Below are 25,594 nucleotides of genomic sequence, written 5' to 3'. Positions count from 1 at the left end.
TCCCGGCTCCGCGGCGGCGGCTGCAGGACCCAGATCGCTCCGCGCCCGCCGGCTGCTCTGGGGGGACCCCGGCCCGGGACGCCCCCTCCCGCCCAGACCCCCAGGCTCCGCCCCGGGCCCGGCCAGAGCCCCAGCCCCCCGCAGGGGACCCCAAGGATCGCCCCGCTGCCTCTCTCTCCTCCCGGGGTCTCTCTCTCTCTGTCTCTCCGCCTGTCCCTCTGCCCGGCTCAAGGTGTCTGGGTCCCACAGCATCCCTCAGCCCAGGCCTCTGAGCGGGGCCCGGTCCCCTCTGGTCCCTGCGCGCCTGACACCCCCCCGCCGCCCCATCCTGCGCCCCGGCCTCCGAGCTGGGGAAGTGGGGGTCTGGGACCCGCTCTCCGCCCCTCCTGCGCTCGCTCTCTCTCTCTCTCTCTCTCTCTCTCTCTCTCTCTCTCTCTCTCTCCTCTCTCTCTCTCTCTCTCTCTCTCTCTCTCTCTCCCTCCTCCGTCCCCAGCCCTGCGAGGCTCAGGACCGCTCAGCCTCGGAGTCGGGGGGCGCCTCGGACCCCCCTTCTGCCTCCCGCTGCTCCGCGCGCCCCCTCTCCATCCTCTCTCTCTCTCTCTCTCTCTCTCTCTCCTCTCTCTCTCTCTCTCTCTCTCTCTCTCTCTCTCTCTCTCCTCTCCCTCTCCCTCTCCTCTCCTTCTCCCTCTCTCTCTCTCTCTCTCTCCCGGCCTCCCCCATCCCCAGGGCCCGGCGCCCCCCTCCCTCCCGCACCCCCCTCCCCGCCCGCCCGCCCCTCCCCTCCTCCCCGGCAGCCAATGAGCGGCCGCGGGCCGCAGCTCCCGGCGCCGTCCGCCAAGTGAGGCCGCGGCGGCGGCGGCGCGGGGGGCGGGGGGCGGGGGCCGGAGGGGCCGGGACGCCGGGCTCCGGGGCGGGGGCGGGGGGCGCGGGCGTCGGCGGCCCCGGGGTCGGCGGCGGCGGCCGGGGGGAGCCGCGGGGCCGGTCATGCGGCTGCGGGGCCCGCGGCCCGGAGCGTCCGCCCAGCCCTGAGCGAGGTGAGGAGCGGAGGGTCCGGGGGGCGGCGCGGGAGGGGGCGGGGGTCCCCCCCGGAGGCGGCTGGGGCTCCAATGGGCCTGGGGGGCCGGCCTTGGGGCGGTCGGGACCGCCGGGTCCGGGAGGCGATGGAGGATGGAGGGGCATTGGGCCTAAGGAACTCGGAGGTCAGGGTCCGAGGGACCGGAGTGAGCAACTCTCTGCTGTTCGCGTCCGATCGTGGGGAGCGCGGGGTCCCCTCGGGGTCCCCCCGGGCAGGGCGCACAGCCCGGGTCCCCGAGGGGGGCGGGCGCGGGGAGAGGGAGGAGGGAGGGAGGGAGGACGGAGGGAGGGCCTGGCCGGCTGAGAGCAGGACGTGAGTCCCAGACAGGGTTCCCGGAAGGCGGGTACGTGTGTGTCCCCCCCGCCCCCCCAATACCCGGTGAAAGGAGACGGATGTGGACTTGGCCTTGGAGGGGACCCCGGAGGAGGGGACCCCGGAGACCCGAATGCGCGCGTCCGGGAGCGGCTGGGGGAGCAGGAGCGGGAGGCGGCTCCGGGCGGGGGGGGGGGGGGGGGATGGGGGAGGAGGGTCCCCAAGGATGAGCTGGAGCTGGCGGAGAATGTGGAGTGAGGAGGAACTGGAGGAACTGGAGCAACGGAGGGGGCGCGAGCCGGGGGACCGCGAGCCGAGCCGGGTCCTGGCCGCAGCCGAGGGGAGGAGCCGAGGTCCGCTACCTGCGCGCGGGCGGCCGGGGAGCCCGGGTTCGAGCGGAGCGGAGGGGAGCGGAGGGGAGCGGAGCTGGCGGTCAAGCCCGGAGCCATGGGACGGGGGAGGGGCGGAAAGCTGGTCTGAGCTCCGCCAGCCCGGATTCCCAGCCCTCTAGGAGGCGGAGTGGGGGTGGGATGGGGTGGGGGGTGGGGACGGGGCAGCCAGCGGATGCTGAGATGGGGGTGGTGGTGGTGGTGGAAGTTGTCTCGGTCCCCCTCCTCGGGGTGCGGAAGAGTGTCAAGGCTCCCCGGCATTCCGATTTTAAAAAGCGGGGTCTCCCCAATCTTGGTTGCGTGGCTGGGTCGCGTGGAGGGGGGCGGGGGGCTCTTAACATTCATCGTTCAAAAGATGAGGGGACTCTGGGACTCAGAGACGCCGAGCTTCTCTGGTTGAGATAGGATGGGGGGTCCCCAGGGTGAGTCCCCCAAATCTTGGGGTTGCCTAGTTTAGGGAAAAGTCCGTGGTGGTGGTGGTGGTGGTGGTGGGGGGTCAGGGTGGTGAAGAAGGGTCGAGGAGCATGCAACTTGGAATGTTCAAGTTTGGGGGGTCCAGCTATAAACTGGGGGTCTCTTGTTTTGAGGATCCAATGTTTTTGGGGAACAGAGTTCCAGGTTGGGTGTGGAAGAGGGGCTGTAACGGGAAGTCCTTGCAAAGGAAGTGGAGACCAGAATCTCTGTGGAGAATTCTGGGGTCTCAGAATTCGGGGGGAGAGGAGGGGGACATGGGACAGGGGGGTGTGAAGGGAAGAGTGGGACCCTGGACTTCCCGTTGGGGTGTTGCATTCAGAGCTCTGGTCCTTGGTGTGGAGGGTCACTTGTTGGGTTGGGGTGCTCTGGTTGGGGTGCTGAGTTGTGTGTGTGTGTGTGTGTGTGTGTGTGTGCGTGGAGGTCCCTAGATCATGGTTTTGTCATCCTGGAATCTCCATCCAAGTTTGTGGGTCTCCGTGTTTTGGGGTCCAGCGGCCTGGGGTGGAGTTCCAGGACCCTCAGTCCAGGGGCCTGCCTGGGTTTGGGAGTGGGAGGGGGGGGCGGGAATTCAGGTTCTGGAATTCCAGATCGGGGCGCCCGATTGAGGTCAAGATGCAGGACCAGAGTGAGGAGGTCATGGGCGAAGTTCTTGGTGTTAGAATTGGATCAAGAGACGAGTCCGAGAGTCTAAACTGCTGTGGAGGCCTCGCTCACGCTCTTAGGCAGGCCTGAGGCCAGGCTGAGGGTCCTTTGTGTGTTTTTTTAATCAGCTGTTTTTATTTTATTATTATTATTATTATTTTAAAGATATGTGTATTTTTTTTTTTTTTTTTTACAGAGGAAGGGAGAGGGACAGAGAGTTAGAAACATCGATGAGAGAGAATCATCGATCAGTTGCCTCCTGCACACCTCCTACCGGGGATGTGCCCGCAACCAAGGTACATGCCCTTGACCGGAATCAAACCTGAGACCTCTCAGTCCGAAGGCCGATGCTCTATCCACTGAGCCACACCGGTTTCGGCGAGGGTCCTTTGTTGATGACTCACTGGGGGGCATTTCTGGTTTCCGTTCAGAGACAGGACCCAACAGAAAGGGGTCGGCAGATGGAGTCCAGGTTGGGTGGCTTGTGTCAAGGTTTCTATCCAGGCTGCACTGCTCAGTACCCAGCACTGACGTTTCAACACTCAGGGTGCAGAGTCCCAGGCCCTGGCCCAGAGCTGAGGGCCCAGGCCCTGGCTGGAGAGTGGTGGTATTCACTGTGTATGGCTTGCTTGCTCCGGGTTCGGAGTCCAGGCTGGGGGTGCGTGCCTGGCCCCAGGGTGGACATGACAGATCGATCGATCACTGTCACAGCTTCTGAGTCACAGGCCCAGGCTCCATCTGGTCTGATGTCTGTGGTTCAGGCCTTGGGTGAGTGCGTGAGGGTCAGGCTGGAAGGCTTGGTTCTGGGGTTGGGATCCTAGAAACTGCATTTCTAGTTGGAGTCACTATATATATATATATATATATATATATATATATATATATATATAACATATTTTATTGATTTTTTTACGGAGAGGAAGAGAGAGGGATAGAGAATTAGAAACATCGATGAGAGAGAAAATCATCGATCAGCTGCCTCCTGCACACCCTCTACTGGGGATGTGCCTGCAACCAATGTACATGCCCTTGACCGGAATTGAACCCCAGACCCTTCAGACCGCAGGCCGACGCTCTATCCACTGAGCCAAATGGGTTTCGGCTGGAGTCATGATATTTTGCACCCACGTCCCTACATGTGGTTGGAAATCATATCCTGGAGCTGGGGGGAGGGCCTTGTCTGGTGTGTGTGGGGGTCTCCAATCAGGATCCAGAGCCAGAGTACACGTGACCAGTGCCAGGTTCAGGACTAGGGGTGAAGGCCTACATTGGGTGTCACCAGTTCAAATCCAGGGAGATCCAAGGGGAGAGGGTTGGGGGGTTATTGGTTGTGTCTGGCCGGGGTTCGCCAGCCCCGGTGGCTACCTGGGAGTGAGGCGTCTGGGGGGGGGGGTCCCACCAGACCTTCTCCAGGACAGCTTCCCTCCCCCAGGCCCCGCAGGGCGCCCCCCGCCGCTGAGGATGAGTCACTGCAGCAGCCGCGCCCTGACCCTGCTGAGCAGCGTGTTTGGCGCGTGCGGCCTGCTGCTGGTGGGCATCGCGGTCAGCACCGACTACTGGCTCTACATGGAGGAGGGCACGGTGCTGCCGCAGAACCAGACCACCGAGGTCAAGATGGCCCTGCACGCCGGCCTCTGGCGCGTCTGCTTCTTTGCAGGTACCCCCGCCCCTGCCCTGCCCTCTGCCCGCCTGTCCCTGCCTGGGCTGGGGGGCATCCCAGAGTTCTCTCTCTTTTTGAAAAAGTGCATATATATATATATATATATATATATTATTGATTTTTACAGAGAGGAAGGGAGAGGGATAGAGAGCTAGAAACATTGATGAGAGAGAAACATCCATCAGCTGCCTCCTGCACACTCCCCACTGGGGATGTGCCTGCAACCCAAGGTACATGCCCTTGACTGGAATCGAACCTGGGACCCTTCAGTCCGCAGGCCGATGCTCTATCCGCTGAGCCAAACCAGTGAGGGCTACTTTAATCTTTTAAAATCGATTTCAGAGAGGAAGGGAGAGGGGAGAGAGATAGAAACATCAATGATAAGAGAGAATCATTGATTGGCTGCCTCCTGCACCCCCCCCCCCCCATTACTGGGGATGGAGCCCACAACCTGGGCATGGGCCCTTGACCGGAATTGAACCCGAGACCCTTGAGTCCACATGCCGACACTCTATCCACTGAGCCAAACCAGCTAGGGCTAAAAAGTATATTTTTATTGGTGAGAGAGAGAGAGAGAGAGAGACATAAATGAGAGAGAATCATTGATCAGCTGTCTCTTGCACACCCCCTACTGGGGGTGGAGCCCACAACCCAGGCATGTGCCCTGTTGTGAATCGAACCGTGACCTCCTGGTTCCTAGGTCGATGCTCAACCACTGAGCCACACCCGCTGGGCGAACCCACAGCTCCTTATCCTTAGTTCCATCTCTGGGTTCCAGAGATCCAGGCACCCATTCAGTTTCTGTCCTGGAGAATGGATTCCTCCCTGGACACCCAATTCCATGTCCTGCCTCCAGCGGCCCCAGGGCTCACACCATCACCTGGTCCCTAACTAACCCCCTGGGAACCGCAGGCTCCCCGCCTCCCTTAGCGGTGGCCATCCAGGTTCAGAACCTGCCCCATGGACAGCTCCAGTGCTGAACGGACAGCATTAAAAAAAAAAAAAAAATCCACGCCTCCAAGGATGACAGAGACGCCAGGGATCTAGCCACCTGCTGCCTGATTCTCTCTAGGGATCCGGGAGTCAGGGGCCCACAGTCCCTCCTCACTTGGGAGCTAGGGTTCCAGCCTTGCCTCTTTCCATGAGGCTGGGTTCTAGGGCCCCCAAGAACAGGAGCCCCCAGACCTCCTGCTCCTCTCCTTCCCTAATTAACCCTTGGGTTCCAGTGTTTCCCAAACTTTTGACACATGTGTACCCCTTCTATCATTTCTGTAATGCTGAGTACTCCTCATACTCATGAGAACGTAGAATTAGGTGCAGCTAAGCACAGGGCAGTGCATATCCCCACCAAACTCCGGTGCAACGCGTACCCCCACCAAACTCTTCCCGTACCCCTGGGGATCCACGTACCACACTTTGGGAAACACTGGACTAAGCCATCCCCAGCCCAGGTCTCCCCACTGTGCTTCTCCCCACTGTGCGCGGCGCCCCTGACTGCCTCTCCTCCAGCCCTGCCTTCCTGTCCTCTCCCCCACCCCTCAGGTCGGGAGAAGGGTCGCTGCGTGGCCTCGGAATATTTCCTCGAACCCGAGATCAACTTGGTGACGGAAAATACGGAGAATATTCTGAGTGAGGGGGACGGGGGGGGGCTGGGGAACAAGGGGGGCTGGGTCACAGGGCAGTCCTGGGAGAAAGGGCAAAACCAGGGAAAGGGGGGAAGTGGGGAGGTGGATAGAAGGGTGGAGGCTGCAAAGCAGGCAGAGTGGCTGGGCAAGGAGGAGGGGCGGGGCCAGGGCGGGGCCTAGACAACGGGCGGGAGGGGCCAACGCAAAAAGGGTGTGGTCAAACCAAAGGGGCGTGGCCTGGGTGAAGGCTGAGGGTCAGCAGTGGAATTAATCAGAAAGGGGAAGAGTCTGTGGAAAGGAGAAAAGCCACCCAAAGGGGGTACAGGGGATGGTCACCATCAAGGAGAGGAGGTCATGGGGAATTGGGGAGGTGTGCCCCCCAAATTGCCTCCCCTCACTCCCCCCCTTCTCTCTCCGCTCCCCCAGAGACCGTTCGCACAGCCACCCCCTTCCCCATGGTCAGCCTCTTCCTCGTGTTCACCGCCTTCGTCATCAGCAACATCGGCCACATCCGGCCCCAGAGGACCATCCTGGCCTTCGTGTCTGGCATCTTCTTCATCCTGTCGGGTGAGCCCCGAGGAAAGCACTTGCGGAGCTGTGTGTGTGTGTGTGTGTGTGTGTGTGTGTGTGTGTGTGTGTGTGTTTTAGGTTCAGGTGGTGGCTCCCTCTCCCGCTAAGGAAGCCACCCCCTTGCTGAGTGGTCCTGGAGGAGGGGCCGAACCTCTCTGAGCCCCCACTTTTCCCCTGGGAGACGCAGAGAGCAGCGCCCATGTCTTAGCGGTGCTTCTGAGGTGCTCGCGGGTACCAGGCTCTGGGCTGAGACCTGGGGAGGTCTACGCTAGTGATGGGCCCATTTCACAGATGGGGAAACGAACACTCGGAGAGACGAGGCCATTTGCCCAGAGCCACACACAGCCAGGGAGAGGCGGAGCTGGGGCTCAAATCACCACGCATTTCGCCTCCACGGGCTGTGTTTTGGATTAATCCTGAGATTACAGGGCTCTTTATTTCTCTGAAAAGCTTTCAAATGGAAAAGGCAAAAACTGTTGGCGCCGCCTCTTAGGGTCAACCATTACCCTGTGATTGGACTTCATTGGTCTCAAATCTGTTCATCTGTGTTTCTATCCATCCGTCAACCTTTCTTCTCCTTCTCCTTCTCCTTCTCCTACTCCTTCTCCTCCTCCTCCTCCTCTTCCCCCTCCTCCTCCTCCTCCTCCCCCTCCTCCTCCTCCTCTTCTTCTTCTTCTTCTTCTTCTTCTTCTTAATCTAAACATTATTGCTTTTAGAGAAGAGGTAGAGGAAGAAAGAGAGCAAGAAATTGATTTGTTGTGCCACTATTTATGCATCCACTGATTGATTCTTGTATGTGCCCTGACGGGGCATCGAACTTGTAACCTTGATGTATCTGGACGGTGCTCTGACCAACTGAGCTACCCAGCCAGGGCTTTATCTCACTTTTAAAAAATTTATTTATTTATTTAATGCATTTCAAAGCGAGTTGCAGCCTCAGTACACGCTACCCTAAATATTCCATTGTGCATCTCATTAGCTAGAATCCAATATGTGTCTCTAGTTCCCTCTCTTCCGCGCAGATGATCACACTCCCTTCCCATGACATCTCTGCCCGGTAGTTATTATTAGCGCGCACTTAATAGAAACGGGGGTACTGCCGAAACCGCTTTGGCTCAGTGGATGGAGCGTCGGCCTGCGGACTGAAGGGTCCCAGGTTCGATTCCGATCAAGGGGATGTATCTTGGTTGTGGGCACATCCCCAGTAGGAGGTGTGCAGGAGGCAGCTGATCGATGTTTCTCTCTCATTGATGTTTCTAACTCTCTATCCCTCTCTCTTCCTCTCTGCAAAAAATCAATAAAATATATATTTTTTAAAATTGGGAGTACTGGGGCCCGGAATAGTGCAGGGAGTCGCCCAAGATTCCCAGCATGAGCTGGTGGCTGAGGCCTGGAGTCCGCGGAGGCCTGGAGGAGAGTCCTCCTGGTGTCCCCTCTTCCCAGCTGCAGCTGTTTGGCCTCCTCAGGCCAGGTCAGCCCAGGCCAATGCAGCTCTATCATGTTTAACTCCAGCCATCTGGTCTACCCAACCCCACTCCATTCCGACTCAACTCTTTGGTCCAATTCAGATGGACTCAACGTAATTAAACTCCACTCAGGTCCTTTTAATTCAGTCGACATTTTACGAGCAAACTCTGTTGTTCATCTCATTTCCATTCAGTCCCCGGGGGGCTCCCATCCGCTCCCCTTAAAAAAAAAAAAAAAAAAAAAAAAAAAAAATATATATATATATATATATATATATATATATATATATATATATATATATTATTGATTTTAGAGAGGATGGGAGAGGGGGAAAGAAATAGAAACATCCATGATGAGAGAGAATCATTGATTGGCTCCATCCAACCAGCCATCCATCCTTTCACCATCCTTTCCATCCATCCATCCATCATCCATCAATCCATCCAACAAATATATTATTGATTTCAGAGAGGAAGGGAGAGGGAGAGAGAGATAAAAACATCCATGATGAGAGAGAATCATTGATTGGCTGTCTTCTGCACGCCTCGCTACTGGGGATCGAGCCCACAACCCAGGCATGTGCCCTTGGCCGGAATCGAACCTGGGACCCTTCAGTCCGCAGGCCGACGCTCTACCCATTGAGTCCAAACCAGCTAGGGCCGCTCCCCGATTTGAGGTGCCTCTTCGAGTGTCCCCTCACGTCCCACGTGGTTCTGGGGTCAGGTTCAGGGTTCGGGCTCTGGAGGAGGCCGCACGCAAATGAAAGAGACTAGACAAGGAGATATTAATGTGGGAATCGGGGGCCAGGCAGGAGCCCAAGAGAGGACTACGCTCTGCTCTGGCCTTGCGATCTCTTTTATTCAGGTTTGGGAGCCACCTCTATAGCCCTCAGGCAGGCAATTTCCAGTACCAGCTGCTTGATAGCAGCCCGTCAGCGAGGACTTACATGAGACTAACAGGTTGCTTCAGCTCCCTTTGTCTCCACTAGACCAGTGGTGGACAAACTCATGAGTCCCCAGAGCCAAATATCCACAGCACAATGATTGAAATTTCTTTGGAGAGCCACGTTTTTTAAACTCCAACTTCTTCTAACGCCACTTCTTCCACACAGACTCGCCCAGGCCAGGCGGTATTTTGTGGAAGTGCCACCCTCCAGCCGAAGCCGGTGTGGCTCAGTGGATAGAGCGTTGGCCTGCGGACTGAAGGGTCCCGGGTTCGATTCCGGTCGGGGGCATGTACGTTGGTTGCGGGCACATCCTCGGTGGATGGTGTGCAAGAGGCAGCTGGCCGACGTTTCTCTCTCATCGATGTTTCTAGCTCTCTATCCCTCTCCCTTCCTCTCTGTAAAATATCAATAACATATATATATATTAAAAAAAAAGAGCCACCCTCAAAGGGCCAAAGAGCCGCATGTGGCTCGCGAGCCGCTGTTTGCCGACCACGGCCCTAGATGGTGGGTGCGGGGCTCTGACCCCTTGCCCGAGCCTCAAGGTCCACCAGCTTTCGGGTTCCTTGTCCACCTCTCTCTGCCAGGGAAGGCAGTGGGCAGCTGCCAGCATGCCTCTGCATGTAAAGATTTTTGGTTTTTTTTGGATATGCCCTCCCCCATGCCCCCTTCCCGCCCCTCCCTCGGCTGTCTCTAGGCGCAGCCTCCCTCGTGCCTCCCACTGGAACTGACGAGACTTTTTTCCCGGGGAAACCGGGGTGCGTGCAACCTCTGTGCAGACTTGAATCACAGCCTGTGGAGCCAGACACTGAGCTAAAATAAGACGCCTCGGCTGTCAGCGTCCGGGAGTGTCGGAGCGGAAGGGCTCAGATCCTTTCATTTTCCAGATGGAAAAAAAATAAAAAAAAATCGTGGCCTAGAGAGCGGCAGGAAGTGGGGCATGGAGGTGTCCTTCGGTCCGCCCCAAGGAAACCCCGTGGTGCGCGGCTCACAGGGCTGGAAATAGTGGAGGAGGCCTAGGGGCCGGGCTGGGGCTGGACTGGAGGGTTTTTCCCGGCACAAACGCCACGCTCACCCCAGAGGCAGCAGCCCCGGCCTGGCCAAGGTCAAGCTGAGGATCGATGAGGCTGTCCTGGCCGGGAGTCAGGCCTCTGATGTAACAGCAGAGTCACGGGGAGGGCATGGAGCTCCACGGCCCGAACCCGTTTCTCCGGGTCCTTCCGCCGGCTCTGACCTCTGCGCCCACCGCAAGGGACCCGTCACGTACATTTAAGGTGGTGGGTGGAGCGGCCGAAGGAGCCTGCGGCTGTGAGCCCGGAGAGACCGGGGTTCAAATCCCAGCACGTCCTGTATGTGCCGCAGCCTTCCTTTGCCGAGCTGTAGAGAGAACAAATCTTGGCCAGGGGTCGGCAAACCTTTTATTTTTATTTTTAATACATTAAGAATTTTTAATATATTTTATTGATTTTTTTTTTCAGAAAGGGAGGGAGAGGGATAGAGAGTTAGAAACATCGATGAGAGAAACATTGATCAGCTGCCTCCTGCACACCCCCCACTGGGGATGTGTCTGCAGTCAAGTCACATGCCCTTGACTAGAATCAGACCTGAGACCTTTCAGTCCTCAGGCCAATGCTTTATCCACTGAGCCACACAGATTACGGCTGTTTTTTATTTTTATTTTTTGAAAGTATTACATAGGTCCCCCCCCCCCCAATAAACCTCTTCCAGCCCTCGCCTGCCCCCCACCCCCAATCAAACTTTAGATAGCAAATATCTCAGACTTTGTGGACCATAGGATTGTAGTGGCCAAAGCATCCAGGGCTATTATTCATGGACCCTAAAATTCAAAATTAATGTCATTTGCATGGGTCACAAAATATTTTTTAAATGTTTAAAATTGAATTTATTAGCATTGGTTAGTAAAATTATACAGGTTTCAGGGGTACAATTCCCTAGTACATCACTTGTATATTGCATGGTGTGTTCACCACCCCGGACAAAAGTATGGTGCTGACCAGAGAGAAAGTGGGGAGGTGAACAGGTAGAGGGAGGTTGGAGTGGGTAAAGGACGGATAAATGGTAATGGAATGAAATTTTTTCCTCCACACCACGAAATAGTGTAAAACCAGCCGAAACCGGTGTGGCTCAGTGGATAGAGCGTCAGCTTGCGGACTGAAGGGTCCCAGGTTCGATTCCGGTCAGGGGCATGCACCTTGGTTGCGGGCACATCCCCAGTAGGGGGCGTGCAAGAGACAGCTGATCAATGACTTTCTCTCATAGATGTTTCCTACTCTCTCTCTCCCTTCCTCTCTGTAAAAAATCAATTAAAAAAAAGAGAAAGAACTAGTGTAAAAACCAGGCTTAGCTCACAACCTGTACACACACACACACACACACACACACACACACACACATAGGGTGGGACAAATCATAGTTTGTGGATTCCTGTGGTCTAGATCAGTGGTCGGCAAACCGCGGCTCTCGAGCCACATGCGGCTCTTTGGCCCCTGGAGGGTGGCTCTTCTACAAAATACCACGGCCTGGGCGAGTCTGTGTTGAAGAAGTGGCGTTAGAAGAAGTTGAAGTTTAAAGCATGTGGCTCTCCAAAGAAATTTCAGTTGTTGTCCTGTTGGTATTGGGCTCTGCTGACTGATGAGTTTGCCGACCACGGGTCTCGATCGTGAGTGTGAAGGGCCAGTCCGGGGCCTGATCTATTATACAATGACTATGGACACACGGTGACAGCAACAAGCCTGATAAGAAACACTTGACTGAGTGCCGCGGTCTGGGGAAGTCCTACACGCTGTATGCAAATTAAACTATCTCCTCTTCTCCACCTGGGGAGGCAGACAGCATTATCATTCTGGTTTTCCAGTTGAGGAAACAGAAGCAATCCGAGGCTAAGTTGCTCCATCGTGGAAGCCAGACCGAGGCACTCTCCTGCCTCCGGGAACCATAAAAACGAAGGTGATTTAAAAAGAGAGGAAAGGCCCTAGCCTGGCTGGGTTGGCTCAGTAGGTAGAGCGTCGGCCTGTGGACTGACGTGTCTGGGTTTGATTTCGGTCAGGGGCACATGCCAGGGTTACAGGCTCGATACTCAGTAGGGGGCGTGCAGGAGGCAGCCGGTTCGTGATTCTCTCATCATGGATGCTTCTATCTTTCCCTCTCTGAAATCAATAATATGTATATATATGCACACACACTAGTAGCCCTGTGCACAAATCTGTGAACCAGTAGTTTGCTCTCTGCCCACTGTCCCACCCTCCTATGGCTCCACCTGCCCTCTTCCCCTCCCCCCAATAGCTTGCTGCCCTGACCTCTCCTGTAGCTCGCTCTCCACCCTCCTGCTGGTCTGTGATTGGGTCATCACTCAGTTGGTTGTTATGCTTCATGGTATAACAACCATTTACATATTACATCTTTATTATATAGGAGGTATATTTATATAAATTTTATATATATATATATATATATATATATATATATATATATATATATATAATAAAAAGAGAAGAAAGGATGGACAATAGCACCAATATCTTAGATCTTGGAATGAGACAATCTGGTCCAACCACCTCATGTGTCAATGAGGAAACCAAGAGGGAGAGAGAGAGAGAGAGAGAGAGAGAGAGAGAGAGAGAGGGAGGAGTTGCTCTGTGGGGTTGGCATTCAGTCCTGGGAAAGGCAGTACAAGTGTTGGGACAGGAGAGGAACAAGGTCACACTGGGTATTAAATGCTCCTCAGGGCCTGTGTTGGGGATGGACGAGAGGAAAAATGGGCAAACCAAGGAGGGGCCTTATGCAGGGGTCCGAGCAGCCTGCTACTCCTTGAAAATGCACATCTCGCCCGTCTGGCGTGGCTCAGGGGTTGAGTGTCGACCTATGAGCCAGGAGGTCATGGTTCCATTCCTGGTCAGGGCACAGGCCCGGATGCCCGAGTTGTGGGCTCCATCCCCAGTAGGGGGCGTGCAGGAGGCACTCAATCAATGATTCTCTTTCATCATGGATATTTCTCTCTCTATCTCTCTCTGCAATCAATAAAAACATAAAAAAGAAAATGCACATTTAAGCCCCTACCTCACTAGCTCTCCATATTCAACCCCCCTGATCTTTGAGTGAGGATGTTTTTAAAATATATTTTATTGATTTTTTTCACAGAGAGGAAGAGAGAGGGATAGAGAATTAGAAACATTGATGAGAGAGAAACATCCATCAGCTGCCTCCTGCACACCCCATCTACTGGGGTTGTGCCTACAACCAAGGTACATGCCCTTGATCGGAATCGAACCCGGGACCCTTCAGTCCGCAGGCCGATGTTCTATCCACTGAGCCAAACCGGTCAGGGCTTATATTTGTTTCTCAGCACGATTCCTACTCTGCTACATCATCTTACTTGTTTCCCATCCCCTCCTCCCAGCATGTAAACTCCGAACACCAGGACCTTTACAAACACCTGCCCAGCCGGGGTTGAGTGGCTGGCACAAAGCTCGCACCGAAGGATTTGTAGAAGGGATAGATGAGTGACAGTGACCGCTCAGGGCCTGGTGACCAGGGTTCCGATAGGAGGTGCCGTCCAAGTGGATGATGCTGAAGGGGCGAGAGGGCCTTTTTCAAGGGAAGGGAGAGAAGGAGGTGCCTGGTCTGAGGTGGGATTCCCAGCGCGGGATGAAAACCCTGGGAAGAAGCAGTGAGGGCTTAGGTAGACGCGCGGTGTGCTCTCCGTGGTGCTGAACCGCTACAGTTCCAATGCCAGGGAGTCTCCATTCTGCTCCTGCCTGTCGTGGCCTGAGCCTTCTGGAACAGCCGCAGTGGCGGGGGTGGGGAGAGGGTTGGGTTACAGAGAAAGGGAAGAAGTGGAGGAAAGGAAGGGAATAAAGGAGGGGGAGAAAGAAGGTTACTTTTGAACCATAGCTGCCACTGTGAAATGGCCAAGAATAAGCTACCTCCTGACATTTAAAAATAAATAAAAATAAATATATATATATATTTGCTGAAACCGGTTTGGCTCAGTGAATAGAGTCTCGGCGGACTGAAGGGTCCCGGGTTCGATTCTGGTCAAGGGCATGTACCTTGGTTACGGGTACATCCCCGGTGGGGGGTGTGCAGGAGGCAGCTGATTGATGTACCTCTCTCTCGTTGATGTTTCTAACTCTCTCTCTCCCTTCCTCTCTGTAAAAAATCAATAAAATATTATATATATACTGATTTCAGAGATGAAGGAAGAGAGGGAGAGAGGTAGAAACACCCACGATGAGAGAGCATCATGGATCGGCTGCCTCCTGCAAGTCTCCCACTGGGGATCGAACCCACAATCCGGGCATGTGCCCCGACCGGAACTGAACCTGGGACCTTTCAGTTCTCGGGTCAGTGCTCTATCCACTGAGCCAAACTGGCTAGGGCCTGACATTGTTTGTTGCTGTTGTTGTGTTTAAAATATATTTTATTGATTTTCTACAAAGAGGAAGAGAGAGGGATAGAGAGTCAGAAACATCGGTGAGAGAGAAACATCGATCAGCTGCCTCCTGCACATCCCCCACTGGGGCTGTGCCCGCAACCAAGGTACCTGCCCTTGACCGGAATCGAACCCGGGACCCTTCAGTCCGCAGGCCGACGCTTTACCACTGAGCCAAACCGGTTTCATCAGGCCCCCTCTTTAAAAACGTCAAAATTATGGGGTGCCAGAGGTTCAGCGTGCTGTGGAAGCTCAGAAAGGATTCATTCTTCAAGGAGGATGAGAGATGGGGGGAGGAGTTAGAGTGGATTCAAAAGGGGAAGCAGCACAGCCGACATGGCCTAGCAGGGGTCTTCAAACAACGGCCCGCGGGCCACATGCGGCCCGCAGAGGAGTCTGATCCGGCCCGCCAGGTTTTTTGGGCAGTGAGCGCAGCCCAGGTGTTACAGTAGGAATTAATAGTTCATATAGTCCGGCCCTCCAGCTCTCTGAGGGACCGTGATCTGGCCCCCACTTTAAAAAGTTTGAGGACGCCTGGGCTGAGCATCGACCTCTGAACCAGGAGGTCACGGTTCGATTCCCGTTCAGGGCACAGGCCCCGGTTGTGGGCTCGACCCCCAATGTGGAGGGCACAAGAGGCAGTTTCTATTTCTCTCTCTTCCTCTCCCTCTCTGAAATCAATAAAAATATATTGTGGGTTTTTTTTTTTTTTTAAAGGGGGAAGCAACTAGGAGCTTTTGCTGGCAGTCCCAGTTGCAAAGCAAGTACCCTCCTCCACTCAACCGGTATTTTATGATGTGCTGGGTCGTGTGCTAGGCGCTAGGAACGCGGTGTGAACAAGGCAGGCTAGTTTTAAGCATCCCGGTGGAGGTGGGGGAGATGTGTGAGGAAAACGCACAAGAAGGTGGAGAATGGAATGTCAGGGGGTGATAATGCTACAAAAAAAGAAAAAAGAAGTAGGTCATGGTTTTACCTCACCCCAGTCACTCTGATGTTTTAGTGGAAACTTTTAAAAATCTACAGAAAATACGATGAATGCTGGTATACCATTCCCCCCTGGATCCTGCATTTTGTTAACACTCTCCCATTCTCTCTCTCTCTCTCTCTCTCTCTCTCTCTCTCTCTCTCTCTCTCTCTCTCTCCTGCTACACACACACATTTTTAAAACAAAAATTTACCATTTGAGCTGAAACCAGTGTGGCTCAGTGGATAAAGCGTCGGCCTGTGGACTGAAAGGTCCCAGGTTTGATTCCGGTCAAGGGCATGTACCTTGGTTGTGAGCACATCCCCAGTGGGGGGTGTGCAGGAGGCAGCTGTTCGATGTTTCTCTCTCATCGATGTTTAACTCTCCCTTTCTCTCTGTAAAAAATCAATAAAATATGTATTAAAAAATTTACCATTTGAAAGTAAGTTGCAGGCATCAGGATGGTTTATCTAGAGACATTTAGCTTGTATCTCTAAGAATAAGGACATGCTTTTATATAACTGGAACACTATACCACACCCTGAGACTTTACAGTTATTGCATCAGATGATGGATTCCATTTTCAAACCGTCCCAGTGGTTTCAAGACCGCCTTTCCCCCCTGGCCGGTGGCTGAGTTAGTTGGAGTGCTGTCCCATAGACCAAAAAGTTGCAGGTTCAATTCTGGTCAGGGCACATACCTAGGTTTCTGGTTCAATCTCCCATCGGGGCATGTACGGGAGGCAACTGATTGACGTTTCTCTCTCACATCGATGTTTCTCTGTCTCTCTCCCCCCTTCCTCTTTCTCTAAAATCAATTTTTAAAAAGTGAGAGTTCTTTATTTTATTTTATTTTTAAAATATATTTTATTGAGTTTTTACAGAGAGTAAGGGAGAGGGATAGAGAGTCAGAAACATTGAGGGAAGAGAAACATACATCAGCTGTCTCCTGCACACCCCTACTGGGGATGTACTCCCAACCAAGGTACATGCCCTTGACCAGAATCGAACCTGGGACCTTTCAGTCGCAGGCCGACGCTCTACCCACTGAGCCAAACCGGTTAGGGCAAAAGCGAGAGTTCTTTAAAAAAAAAAATTAAAAAAATTAAAAAAAAACCTTTTCTAGCTTTCTCCCACAACCAGAATGTAATCCAGGTTCACACACAGTATTGGGGCGATGTCTCTTTTAGCCCAGCCTAGCTCTCCTACTATTTTATTTACAACACCGGCTTTTGGGAATGTACTCCGTTATAAAAACACAGGGAGAGAATAGTCTAGACAGAAATGCCACGCTCTCCTCCGCCGAGTCGCGACAATGATCAGCATATGGTGAGCCTTTTTTTGAGCCGCACCGCCCTCCCTCCCTTCGACACCTCGCCACGTAAATCTGAAAGCCAGCCTCGCGCCTCCAGGCACCATCCCCACCAACATCCTGGCGTCCCCCCCCACCCCCCGAAAGCTCGTTTTGTTATTTAACATGGTTGTCACGGCGCCATAGTCGCGCCCGAACAATTAAGCATAGTAGCTTCCTATCGTTTAATATCTAGTAAGCGTTCACCGTTCCCGCCTGTCTCATAAACGCCTTTTTAAAATTTTTATTAAATGCAGTTACTTTGGTGTAAGTGAGGATCCGTGTTCCACCTGTGTGTTCAGTGGATAGACCCCCAGAGCCTCCTTTGTTTATTTACTATTTATTTACTAGAGGCCTGGTGCACAAAATTCGTGCATGGGGGTGGTGGTGTCCCTCAGTCTAGCCTGCACCCTCTCCAATCAGGGAAACCTCGAGGGATGCGACCCAGGATATGGCCTAAACGAGCAGTCAGACATCCCTCTCACAATCCAGGACTGCTGGCTCCCAACTGCTCGCCTGCCTGCCTTCCTGATTGCCCCTTATCCCTTCTGCCTGCCAGCCTGATCACCCCCTTACCACTCCCCTGCCAGCCTGATTGCCCCTAACTGTCCTCCCCTGCTGGCTTGGTCACCCCTAACTGCCCTCCCCTGCAGGCCTGGTCGCCCCCAACTTCCCTCCTCTGTCAGCCTGATCACCCCCAACTTCCCTCCCTTGCAGGCTTGGTCCCTCCCAACTGCCCTCCTCTGCTGGCCATCTTGTGTCCACATGGGGGCAGCCATCTTGTGAGTTGTAGTGACAGTCAGTTTGCATAGTACCCTTTTATTAGATAGGATTTTGGAAATCCTCACCCCGAGGATATTTTCCCATTGATTTTCAGATGGAGTGGAAGGGAGGGAGAAGGTGGGAGGGGAGAGGGAGGGGAGAAAAAAAATCCATGGGAAAGAAACACAGGGATTGGTTGCCTCCTGCTTGTGCCCTGACTGGGGCCAGGGAGCAAAACCCTCACTGAGGTACATGCCCTTGACCAGGAATTGAACCCAAGGCCCTTCATTCCGTGGGTCGATGCTCTGACTGCTGAGCCAAACCGGCCAGGGCTTCGAAGCCTCTTTTAGCCCATGCCAGCCCCTCTCCTGTTGTTTCCTTGCCATTTATATGTGGAAGAAATCTGGGCAGCTGTGTCGTAGCATTCCCACGTTCCACATTTTCCCAATTGTTTCCCTGGGTCAAGGTTTTGTATGGCCATCAAGCCCTGCATTTTTCCTGTAACACTGCTGTTGATCAGGTCATGCTTGATTTTATTTTTTTAAATATATTTCATTGATTTTTTTACAGACAGGAACGGAGAGGGATAGAGAGTTAGAAACACCGATGAGAGAGAAGCATCGATCAGCTGCCTCCTGCACACCCCTCCTGGGGATGTGCCCGCAACCAAGGTACATGCCCTTCACCCGAATCGAACCTGGGGCCTTTCAGTCTGCAGGCCGACACTCTATCCACTGAGCCAAACCGGTTGGTTTTAGCTGATTTGATTTTTTTTTTTTTTTTTTTTTTTTTTTTTTTTTTTAATGCCCATAACCAGAATCAAACCTGGGGCCCTTGAGTCCGAAGGCCGAGGCTCTATCCACTGAGCCACACCGGCCAGGGCTCAGTGTGACACGTTTATATTTAGCATGAGGCAGCTGGACTCGGGTTACAGGATCCCAATGTCGTTGGCACCATCCAAAGCATCCGCGTCAGAAGCCCGTGGACCATAAGCCTTCTCCTCTCCATCAGGCCTGATCCGGGCGTTGACCTTGGCCACGCCAAGGTCACAGGGCTTCTCCCCAGCCTGTCTGACCTGGTGCTCCTTGGCCTTGACATCCGCCATGAACACAGTGTATTGCTGTCTCCTGTCTTCTCCGCGGCTGACCCGGGGGTCGGGGGGACCGGATGGTGGCCGGTGGGCAGGGCCATTGCTCCTGGGCGTACTTTTCCGAGGACGTTTAGGACATTTCCGTGTCTTTGGCCGCCGGAAGGCAGGTGACGCGTGGGTCTGCTTTCCCGGGGGGCTGTGGAAGCCTCTCAGCACCGCCTCCATAAAAAGGCTCTCTCGTCCGTCATCTCCTTTCCTCTTTGGTGGCGTTCCTGTGCCTTTAAAAAAAACGATCTTTCCTGCCGGCTGTTTGAAGGAGCAGCCGGCGGTGTGTACGGTGCCCCAGATTCCCCGGGAGCCGATGCGGGTCACACATTTTCAGCGGGAGCGCCACGGCGGCCGTGGGGTCAGCCTGCGGTGCTGGCGATGCCCGCCCGCCTCCACCCGCGGGGCAGCGGGTGTGGGGCAGGCTCCTCTGCAGCCGAGGGAGCTCCTGTGGCTCCGAAGGTTATAAGTGGAGTTTTTTTTTTCTTTTTAAAAAAATATATTTTAGTGATTTTTTTACAGAGAGGAAGGGAGAGAGATAGAGAGCTAGAAACGTCGATGAGAGAGAAACATCGCCCAGCTGCCTCTTGCACACCCCCTACTGGGGATGTGCCTGCAACCAATGTACATGCCCTTGATCGGAATCAAATCTGGGACCTTTCAGTCCACAGGCCGATGCTCTATCCACTGAGCCAAACCAGTTTCGGCTTCTTTTCTTTTTAAAAAAATATATTTTATTGAGTTTTTTACAGAGTAGAAGGGAGAGGAAGAGAGAGCTAGAAACATCGATGAGAGGGAAACATCGATCAGCTGCCTCCTGCACACCTCTTACTGGGGATGTGCCCGCAACCAAGGTGTATGCCCCTGACCGGAATCGAACCCAGGACCCTTAAGTCCGCATGCCGATGCTCTATCCACTGAGCCATACCGGTTAGGGTGCAAATGGTGTTTTCTAACTCTGCAAAGAATTACTCTTTAAAAAATATATCTTGTTGAAACCGGTTTGGCTCAGTGGATAGAGCGTCAGCCTGTGGACTGTAGGGTCCTGGGGTTCGATTCCAGTCAAGGGCATGTACCTTTGTTGCGGGCACATCCCCAGTAGGGGGCGTACAAGAGGCAGCTGATTGATGACTCTCACTCATCGATGTTTCTAGCTCTCTATCTTTCTCCCTTCATCTGTAAAAAAAATCAATGAAATGTATTTTAAAAAGATTTAAATATATATATCTTTACTGATTTCAGAGGGGAAGAGAGAGGGAGAGAAGGAGAGAGAGAGAGAGATGAGAGAGAGAGAGAGAGAGAGAGAGAGAGAGAGAGAGAGAAAGAGAGAGAGAGAGAGAGAGAGACATCAATGCTGAAAGAGAATCCGCTCTATCCACTGAACCAAACTGGCCAGGGTTATCTTCAGAGAAAGAAGAGATTGCTAGCTTCCCCAAACACCAAGATATTTGCACACTTGCTCAACCCTACAACGTGCACAGAATAATTTCAGAACCGTTATCCCTGGACCACTCTGACAGGAACCCTGTTCCGCTTGGTTCACTGTTTCTCTGCAGGCCTTCCTGTCTTCGGCCTGAGAGCTGGAATCAGAGCTCTCTATGCGTGTTATTGGGGTACTGCGTCCCCCCTCCTGTCATTGGCCTCATGAGACGTGGAGTTGGTTTTGCTTCTGTGTGTTCATATTGGATGTTAGGTTTCTCCATCCTTGCTGAATGTGTCGTTTGAACAGGGAACATATTGGCATCCTTCCAAAGCTCCAAGTTCAAGGGCGGGTCACTCCCTCCCTGTGGCTTCCTTCCTGCTCTCACCTGCCCACTGCAGGTCGTCAGCTGCATTTGTTTTCCTTTTCCTTGTCTCTTCCCACAAAAATGTATTCATATATGTGTTCTAGTGTACCCTTCTTTTTTATTTTTTTAAATATATTTTTGTTGATTTCAGAAAGGAAGGGAGAGGGAGAGAGAAATAGAAACATCCATGATGAGAGAGAATCATGGATCGGCTGTGTTCTGCACGCCCCCCACTGGGGATCAAACCCGCAACCCGGGCATGTGTCCTTGTCTGGAATCGAACCTGGGACCCTTCAGTCCACAGACCAACGCTCTATCCACTGATTCAAACAAGCAAGCCCCCTCCCCTCCCATTTTTTTCCTACTTAGTGATGTAGCCTGAACTGTCAGTGAATTCCATCTCTATCGGCTCCTCCTCCTCGCACGGTGGCTCGGGACCCTGTGCGTGATGCTTCATAGATCAGTGCATGAATCGAGGGCATCTGGGCGCTTTCTGGTATTTTGCCGCTGCGAGCACTGCTGGGGCGAATCGACTTGTGCCTGTGAGCTTTCCCGTCGCTGGGCAGACGTCCTGAGGGGAAATTCCTAGGAGTGAAGTTGCTGGGTTCAAGGACCAATGCCTCTGTGGTGTTATTAGCTGTGGCCAAACTCTCCTCCAGCAACATAGGCGAGTGTCCGTCCCCCTGCCTCGCCAGAACATCTTGTGAAAAAATATTTTCAACTTTAAAAAAATATCTTCTTAATTGATTTTTTTTTACAGAGAAAAAAGAGAGGGACAGAGAGTTAGAAACATCGATGAGAGAGAAACATCCATCAGCTGCCTCCTGCACCCCCTCCACGGGGGATGTGCCTGCAAATCAAGGTACATGCCATTGACCGGAATCGAACCCGGGACCCCTCAGTCCGCAGGCTGATGCTCTATCCCCTGAGCCAAGCTGGCCAGGGCAAGAAAACATATTATTTTTAAAGAGAGAGACATTAGCTGAGACCAGTTTGGCTCAGGGGATGGAGCATCAGCCGGTGGACTTAGAGGTCCCAGGTTCAATTCCGGTCCAGGGCATGCACCTTGGCTGCAAGCACATCCCCATTGGGGGGATGTGCAGGAGGCAGCTGATCGATATTTCTCTCTCATCGATGTTTCTAACTCTCTATCCCACTCTCTTCCATCTGTAAAAAATCAATAAAATATATATTTAAAAAATATAAAAAATTAAAAGATAGACATTAGACCAGGCCAGCGTGGAGAGGAGAGGGAGAGAGCCGCGGTGGGAGGAGGAGGGAAAGGGGGAGGGATGCAACTGGGGGAGGGTCACGGCTGGCGGACCATGGGCGCCCTCTGCCCGCAGGCCTCTCCCTGGTGGTGGGCTTGGTCCTGTACATCTCCAGCATCAACGACGAGGTCATGAACCGGCCCAGCAGCTCGGAGCAGTACTTCCACTACCGCTACGGCTGGTCCTTCGCCTTTGCCGCCTCCTCCTTCCTCCTCAAAGAGGTGATGTCCCGGGCCCACGGGGAGCTGAGCATGGGGAGGGCTGGGGGCCTGGCTCCTGGGTCTGAGGGAGGAGGGGGCTGGGGCCTGGACTCTTGGGTCTGAGGGAGGAGGGCTGGGGGCCTGTGTCTGAGGGAGGAGGGTTGGGGGCCTGATTCCTGGGTCTGAGGGAGGAGGGCTGGGCTCTTGGGTCTGACTGAGGAGGGCTGGGGGCCTGGACTCCTGGGTCTGAGGGAGGAGGGCTGGGGGCCTGGACTCCTGGGTCTGAGGGAGGAGGGCTGGGGGCCTGGGTTCCTGGGTCTGAGGGAGGAGGGGCTGGGGGCCTGGGTTCCTGGGTCTGAGGGAGGAGGGCTGGGGGCCTGGACTCTTGGGTCTAAGGGAGGAGAGGCTGGGGCCTGGGCTCCTGGGTCTGAGGGAGGAGGGCTGGGGAGGGGGGGTCTGAGGGAGGAGGCAGGGGCCTGATTCCTGGGTCTGAGGGAGGAGGGCTGGGCTCTTGGGTCTGACTGAGGAGGGCTGGGGGCCTGGACTCCTGGGTCTTAGGGAGGAGGGGCTGGGGCCTGGGCTACTGGGTCTGAGGGAGGAGGCAGGGGCCTGGGCTCCTGGGTCTGAGGGAGGAGGGCTGGGGAGGGGAGGTCTGAGGGAGGAGGCAGGGGCCTGGCTCCGGGTCCCGGGGTCTGGACGGTGTCTCCCGCAGGGGGCCGGCGTGATGTCCGTGTACCTGTTCACCAAGCGCTACGCGGAGGAGGAGATGTACCGCCCGCACCCCGCCTTCTACCGCCCGCGCCTCAGCGACTGCTCCGACTACTCGGGCCAGTTCCTGCAGCCGGAGTCCTGGCGCCGCGGCCGCAGCCCCTCCGACATCTCCAGCGACGTGTCCATCCAGATGACGCAGAACTACCCTCCGGCCATCAAGTACCCGGACCACCTGCACATCTCCACCTCGCCCTGCTGAACCCCCTCCCGGGGAGCCCCCCTCCTCCCGGGGAGCCCCCCTCTTCCCGGGGAGCCCCCTCCTCCGCCCGGGGAACTTTGTCCTCCCCAAGGAGCCCCCCCCTCCCCGGGAACCCCATCCACCTCCCCGGGGAAACCCCTCCTCCCCTGGGAGCACCCCCTCCTCCCCGGGAACCCCTCCTCCCGGGAACCCCTCCTCCCGCGGAGCCCCCCTCCTCCCCTGAAATGACCCCTCCTCCCCGCGGAGCCCCCCTCCTCCCCGCGGAGCTCCCCTCCTCCCCGCGGAGCCCCCTCCTCCCCGCGGAGGCCCCACCCCCCCGGGAGCCCCCCTCCTCCCCTGACATGACCCCTCCTCCCCGCGGAGCCCCTCCTCCTCCCCTCCTCCCCGGAGAGCCCCCTCCTCCCGGGGAGCCCCCTCCTCCTCCCCTCCTCCCCGCGGAGCCCCCCTCCTCCCCTGACATGACCCCTCCTCCCCGCGGAGCCCCCTCCTCCCCGCGGAGCCCCCCCTCCTCCCCGGGGAGCCCCCTCCTCCTCCCCTCCTCCCCGCGGAGCCCCCCTCCTCCCGGGGAGCCCCCTCCTCCTCCCCTCCTCCCCGGAGAGCCCCCTCCCAGCAGCGCGGCTCCCTGGCTCCCGGGGACTCCGCTGCGCCCGCCCCACCAGGACGCCGCTCTGGCTGTGGCCCCGCCCTCGCCCCAGTGACCACACCCATCACCATAACCCCGCCTCCTTGTCCACAACCCCGCCCCCTTTCCTGGCCATCCCCTCCCACACCATTGAGCCCGTCGCTTCAAAACGGCCACGCCCCTCTAACCCTGCCCCTTTCTCTGAAGCCACGCCCTACAGTACCGCCCACTTTCTCAGAAACCACGCCCCATAGTCCCCGCCCCTTTCTCTGAAGCCACCGCCTCCAGTCCCCGCCCCTTTCTCCGAAGCCACGCCCCCTCCCTGGCCCCGCCTCCCCGGCCTAGTCCAGCCTCTGGGTTCCATCGCGCCCCCACCTGCCGCCTTCCCAAAGGGGCGCTGGGCTGGAGATCGGGGTCTGGCAGCCGCCAGGAATGCCAGCCATCCTCTTCTCCCTGCTGCCCCCCCTTGTCTGTGTCCTGGCCCCGTCTCACGCCCCCTCCCATCCCCAGATCTTGGGGGTCCTGGTGGGCAGGGACGGGCCTCTTTGCTGCGCCCACACGCGGGGGGAGCGGAGGAGGGGGGCCTGGAGGCGGTGGGTCGGGTTGATCCTGTCTCCCCCACATTCTCTGCTCCCGGGGAGCCCCCCTTTTTCCTCTCGGCCTCCTGGGGGCCACCTGCCGTCTGACTAGTGTTCTTGCTTCTCTGCTGCCCTTCGCTTCTCTCCCTTCCTCCCCTTCCTCCTCTGACCCGTCTCCTCCCTCCTGTCCGCCCCCCCCCCCGCCCCAAACCCCTGGGCGCCCCCGGCCCCGCACCCCACCCAGGAGGGGGACCCCGCGCCGTCCCCACACCTGCGCCCGCCTCTGCCCCCTCGAGGCCCCGTCGGGGGAGGGAGAGACAGTAGCGGGGGTCCACACCCCCCAAACCTCGAAGTCTTCCATTTTTTCTGGCACCTCCCCCTCCCCCCACCCCCCTACCCCCATCATTGAAGTCCCCCCTCCCCCACCTCAGACCCCAAACTCTGGCCTCTCTCTTTCAAGGGTCCGTCCTCCCCCTTGGACAGATTTTTTTTGGGGGGTCCCAGAAATTCGTCCCCCCACGCCCCTTGTCAGGGGAGGAGGACGAGGTAGCACAGCGTCGTACACGGAGGCAGCAGGGCCCCCGGGGTGGGGGGGAGGCCGGGCGGGGCGGGGGCTTTTAGTTCGCATCTTGGGGGGGCGGGGGGCGGGGCCGGAGCAGTTAACTCGTCTTTACGCAGCGATTTTTAACGAGGCTGGGGGGGGGGGAAGGGGGGTGGAGGGGAGGGTGGGGGGGCCTGGCTCTGTTCTTTACCGTGTATCATATGTAAATACCGAACAGAAACTTCAATAAACTTTATTTCAAACACGTCTCTGCTCCTGCGGGGGTGCGGGGGGGGGGGCGGGGGAGTGGGATGCTCAGCTCTAGAAGGCTGGGGGGTGGGGGGTCTGTACCCCTAGGGTCAGGGTATGAGGTTAGATTGGCGTTTGTTGAACTTTATAAAACATGCAGGATAGCAAGAGACTCTGGTCAGGATCAATAAAAAATGAGCTCTTGGGATTGCTCTGCCCACAGACATGAAGTGGGTTTTTTTTTTGTGTGTGTGTGTGTGTGTGTGTGTGTGTGTGTGTTTTAAATATATTTTTATTGATTTTTTTTTACAGAGAGGAAGAGAGAAGGATAGAGAGAAACATCGATGGCAGAGAATCATCCACCAGCTGCCTCCTGCACACTCCCTACTGGGGATGTTCCCACAAACCAAGGTCCATGCCCTGGACCGGAATCGAACCTGGGACCCTTCAGTCTGCAGGCCGACGCTCTATCCACTGAGCCACACCGGTTTTGGCCAACAGCAGGACTTTATAAAACGTGCAGGACAGCAAAAGACTCCAGTCAGGATCAATA

The 25,594-nt window shown here is 55.5% G+C and overlaps 1 protein-coding gene and 1 long non-coding RNA gene across 4 annotated transcripts; one reads left to right on the top strand and one right to left on the bottom strand.

Moving 5' to 3' along the window:
- Nucleotides 1-791: 791 nt before the first annotated feature.
- On the top strand, nucleotides 792-23,651 carry CACNG7 (calcium voltage-gated channel auxiliary subunit gamma 7). 3 transcript variants are annotated; one of them, XM_045582257.1, is made up of 7 exons: nucleotides 792-1,034; nucleotides 4,325-4,549; nucleotides 6,095-6,181; nucleotides 6,604-6,744; nucleotides 21,957-22,102; nucleotides 22,794-23,094; nucleotides 23,442-23,460. In XM_045582257.1, exons 2-6 carry the CDS (start codon nucleotides 4,354-4,356, stop codon nucleotides 23,049-23,051), a joined length of 828 nt encoding a protein of 275 aa, XP_045438213.1. In that variant the 5' UTR covers nucleotides 792-1,034; nucleotides 4,325-4,353; the 3' UTR covers nucleotides 23,052-23,094; nucleotides 23,442-23,460. The 3 variants fall into 3 exon arrangements, with proteins under 3 accessions (XP_045438213.1, XP_036295361.1, XP_045438214.1); XM_045582258.1 differs by lacking the exons at nucleotides 792-1,034; nucleotides 23,442-23,460 and adding exons at nucleotides 1,400-1,418; nucleotides 23,596-23,651 and having other exon boundaries at nucleotides 22,794-23,056; XM_036439468.2 differs by lacking the exon at nucleotides 23,442-23,460 and having other exon boundaries at nucleotides 22,794-23,136.
- LOC123652425 lies at nucleotides 4,051-24,672 on the bottom strand. Its single transcript, XR_006741770.1, has 3 exons — nucleotides 24,505-24,672; nucleotides 16,115-16,117; nucleotides 4,051-4,067 (listed from the first exon to the last, which is right to left on the bottom strand). It is a non-coding gene; the product is annotated as an uncharacterized LOC123652425 (long non-coding RNA).
- Nucleotides 24,673-25,594: the final 922 nt, after the last annotated feature.

Source organism: Pipistrellus kuhlii, unplaced genomic scaffold (genome assembly GCF_014108245.1).
Source record: "Pipistrellus kuhlii isolate mPipKuh1 unplaced genomic scaffold, mPipKuh1.p scaffold_m20_p_156, whole genome shotgun sequence".
In the NCBI taxonomy this organism is placed as follows: Eukaryota; Metazoa; Chordata; class Mammalia; order Chiroptera; family Vespertilionidae; genus Pipistrellus; species Pipistrellus kuhlii.
Note: the sequence above shows the minus strand (reverse complement) of the source record. Positions and strands in the feature narration are given on the sequence as shown.

What these genes read in the sequence shown, in the direction of transcription:
- CACNG7 (XM_045582258.1), top strand. Translation starts at nt 4,354, where the DNA reads ATGAGTCACTGCAGCAGCCGCGCCCTGACCCTGCTGAGCAGCGTGTTT. An exon ending in GCGCGTCTGCTTCTTTGCAG is followed by an intron (nt 4,550 to 6,094) that starts GTACCCCCGCCC and finishes CCCACCCCTCAG; the next exon opens with GTCGGGAGAAGGGTCGCTGC. An exon ending in CATCTTCTTCATCCTGTCGG is followed by an intron (nt 6,745 to 21,956) that starts GTGAGCCCCGAG and finishes CTCTGCCCGCAG; the next exon opens with GCCTCTCCCTGGTGGTGGGC.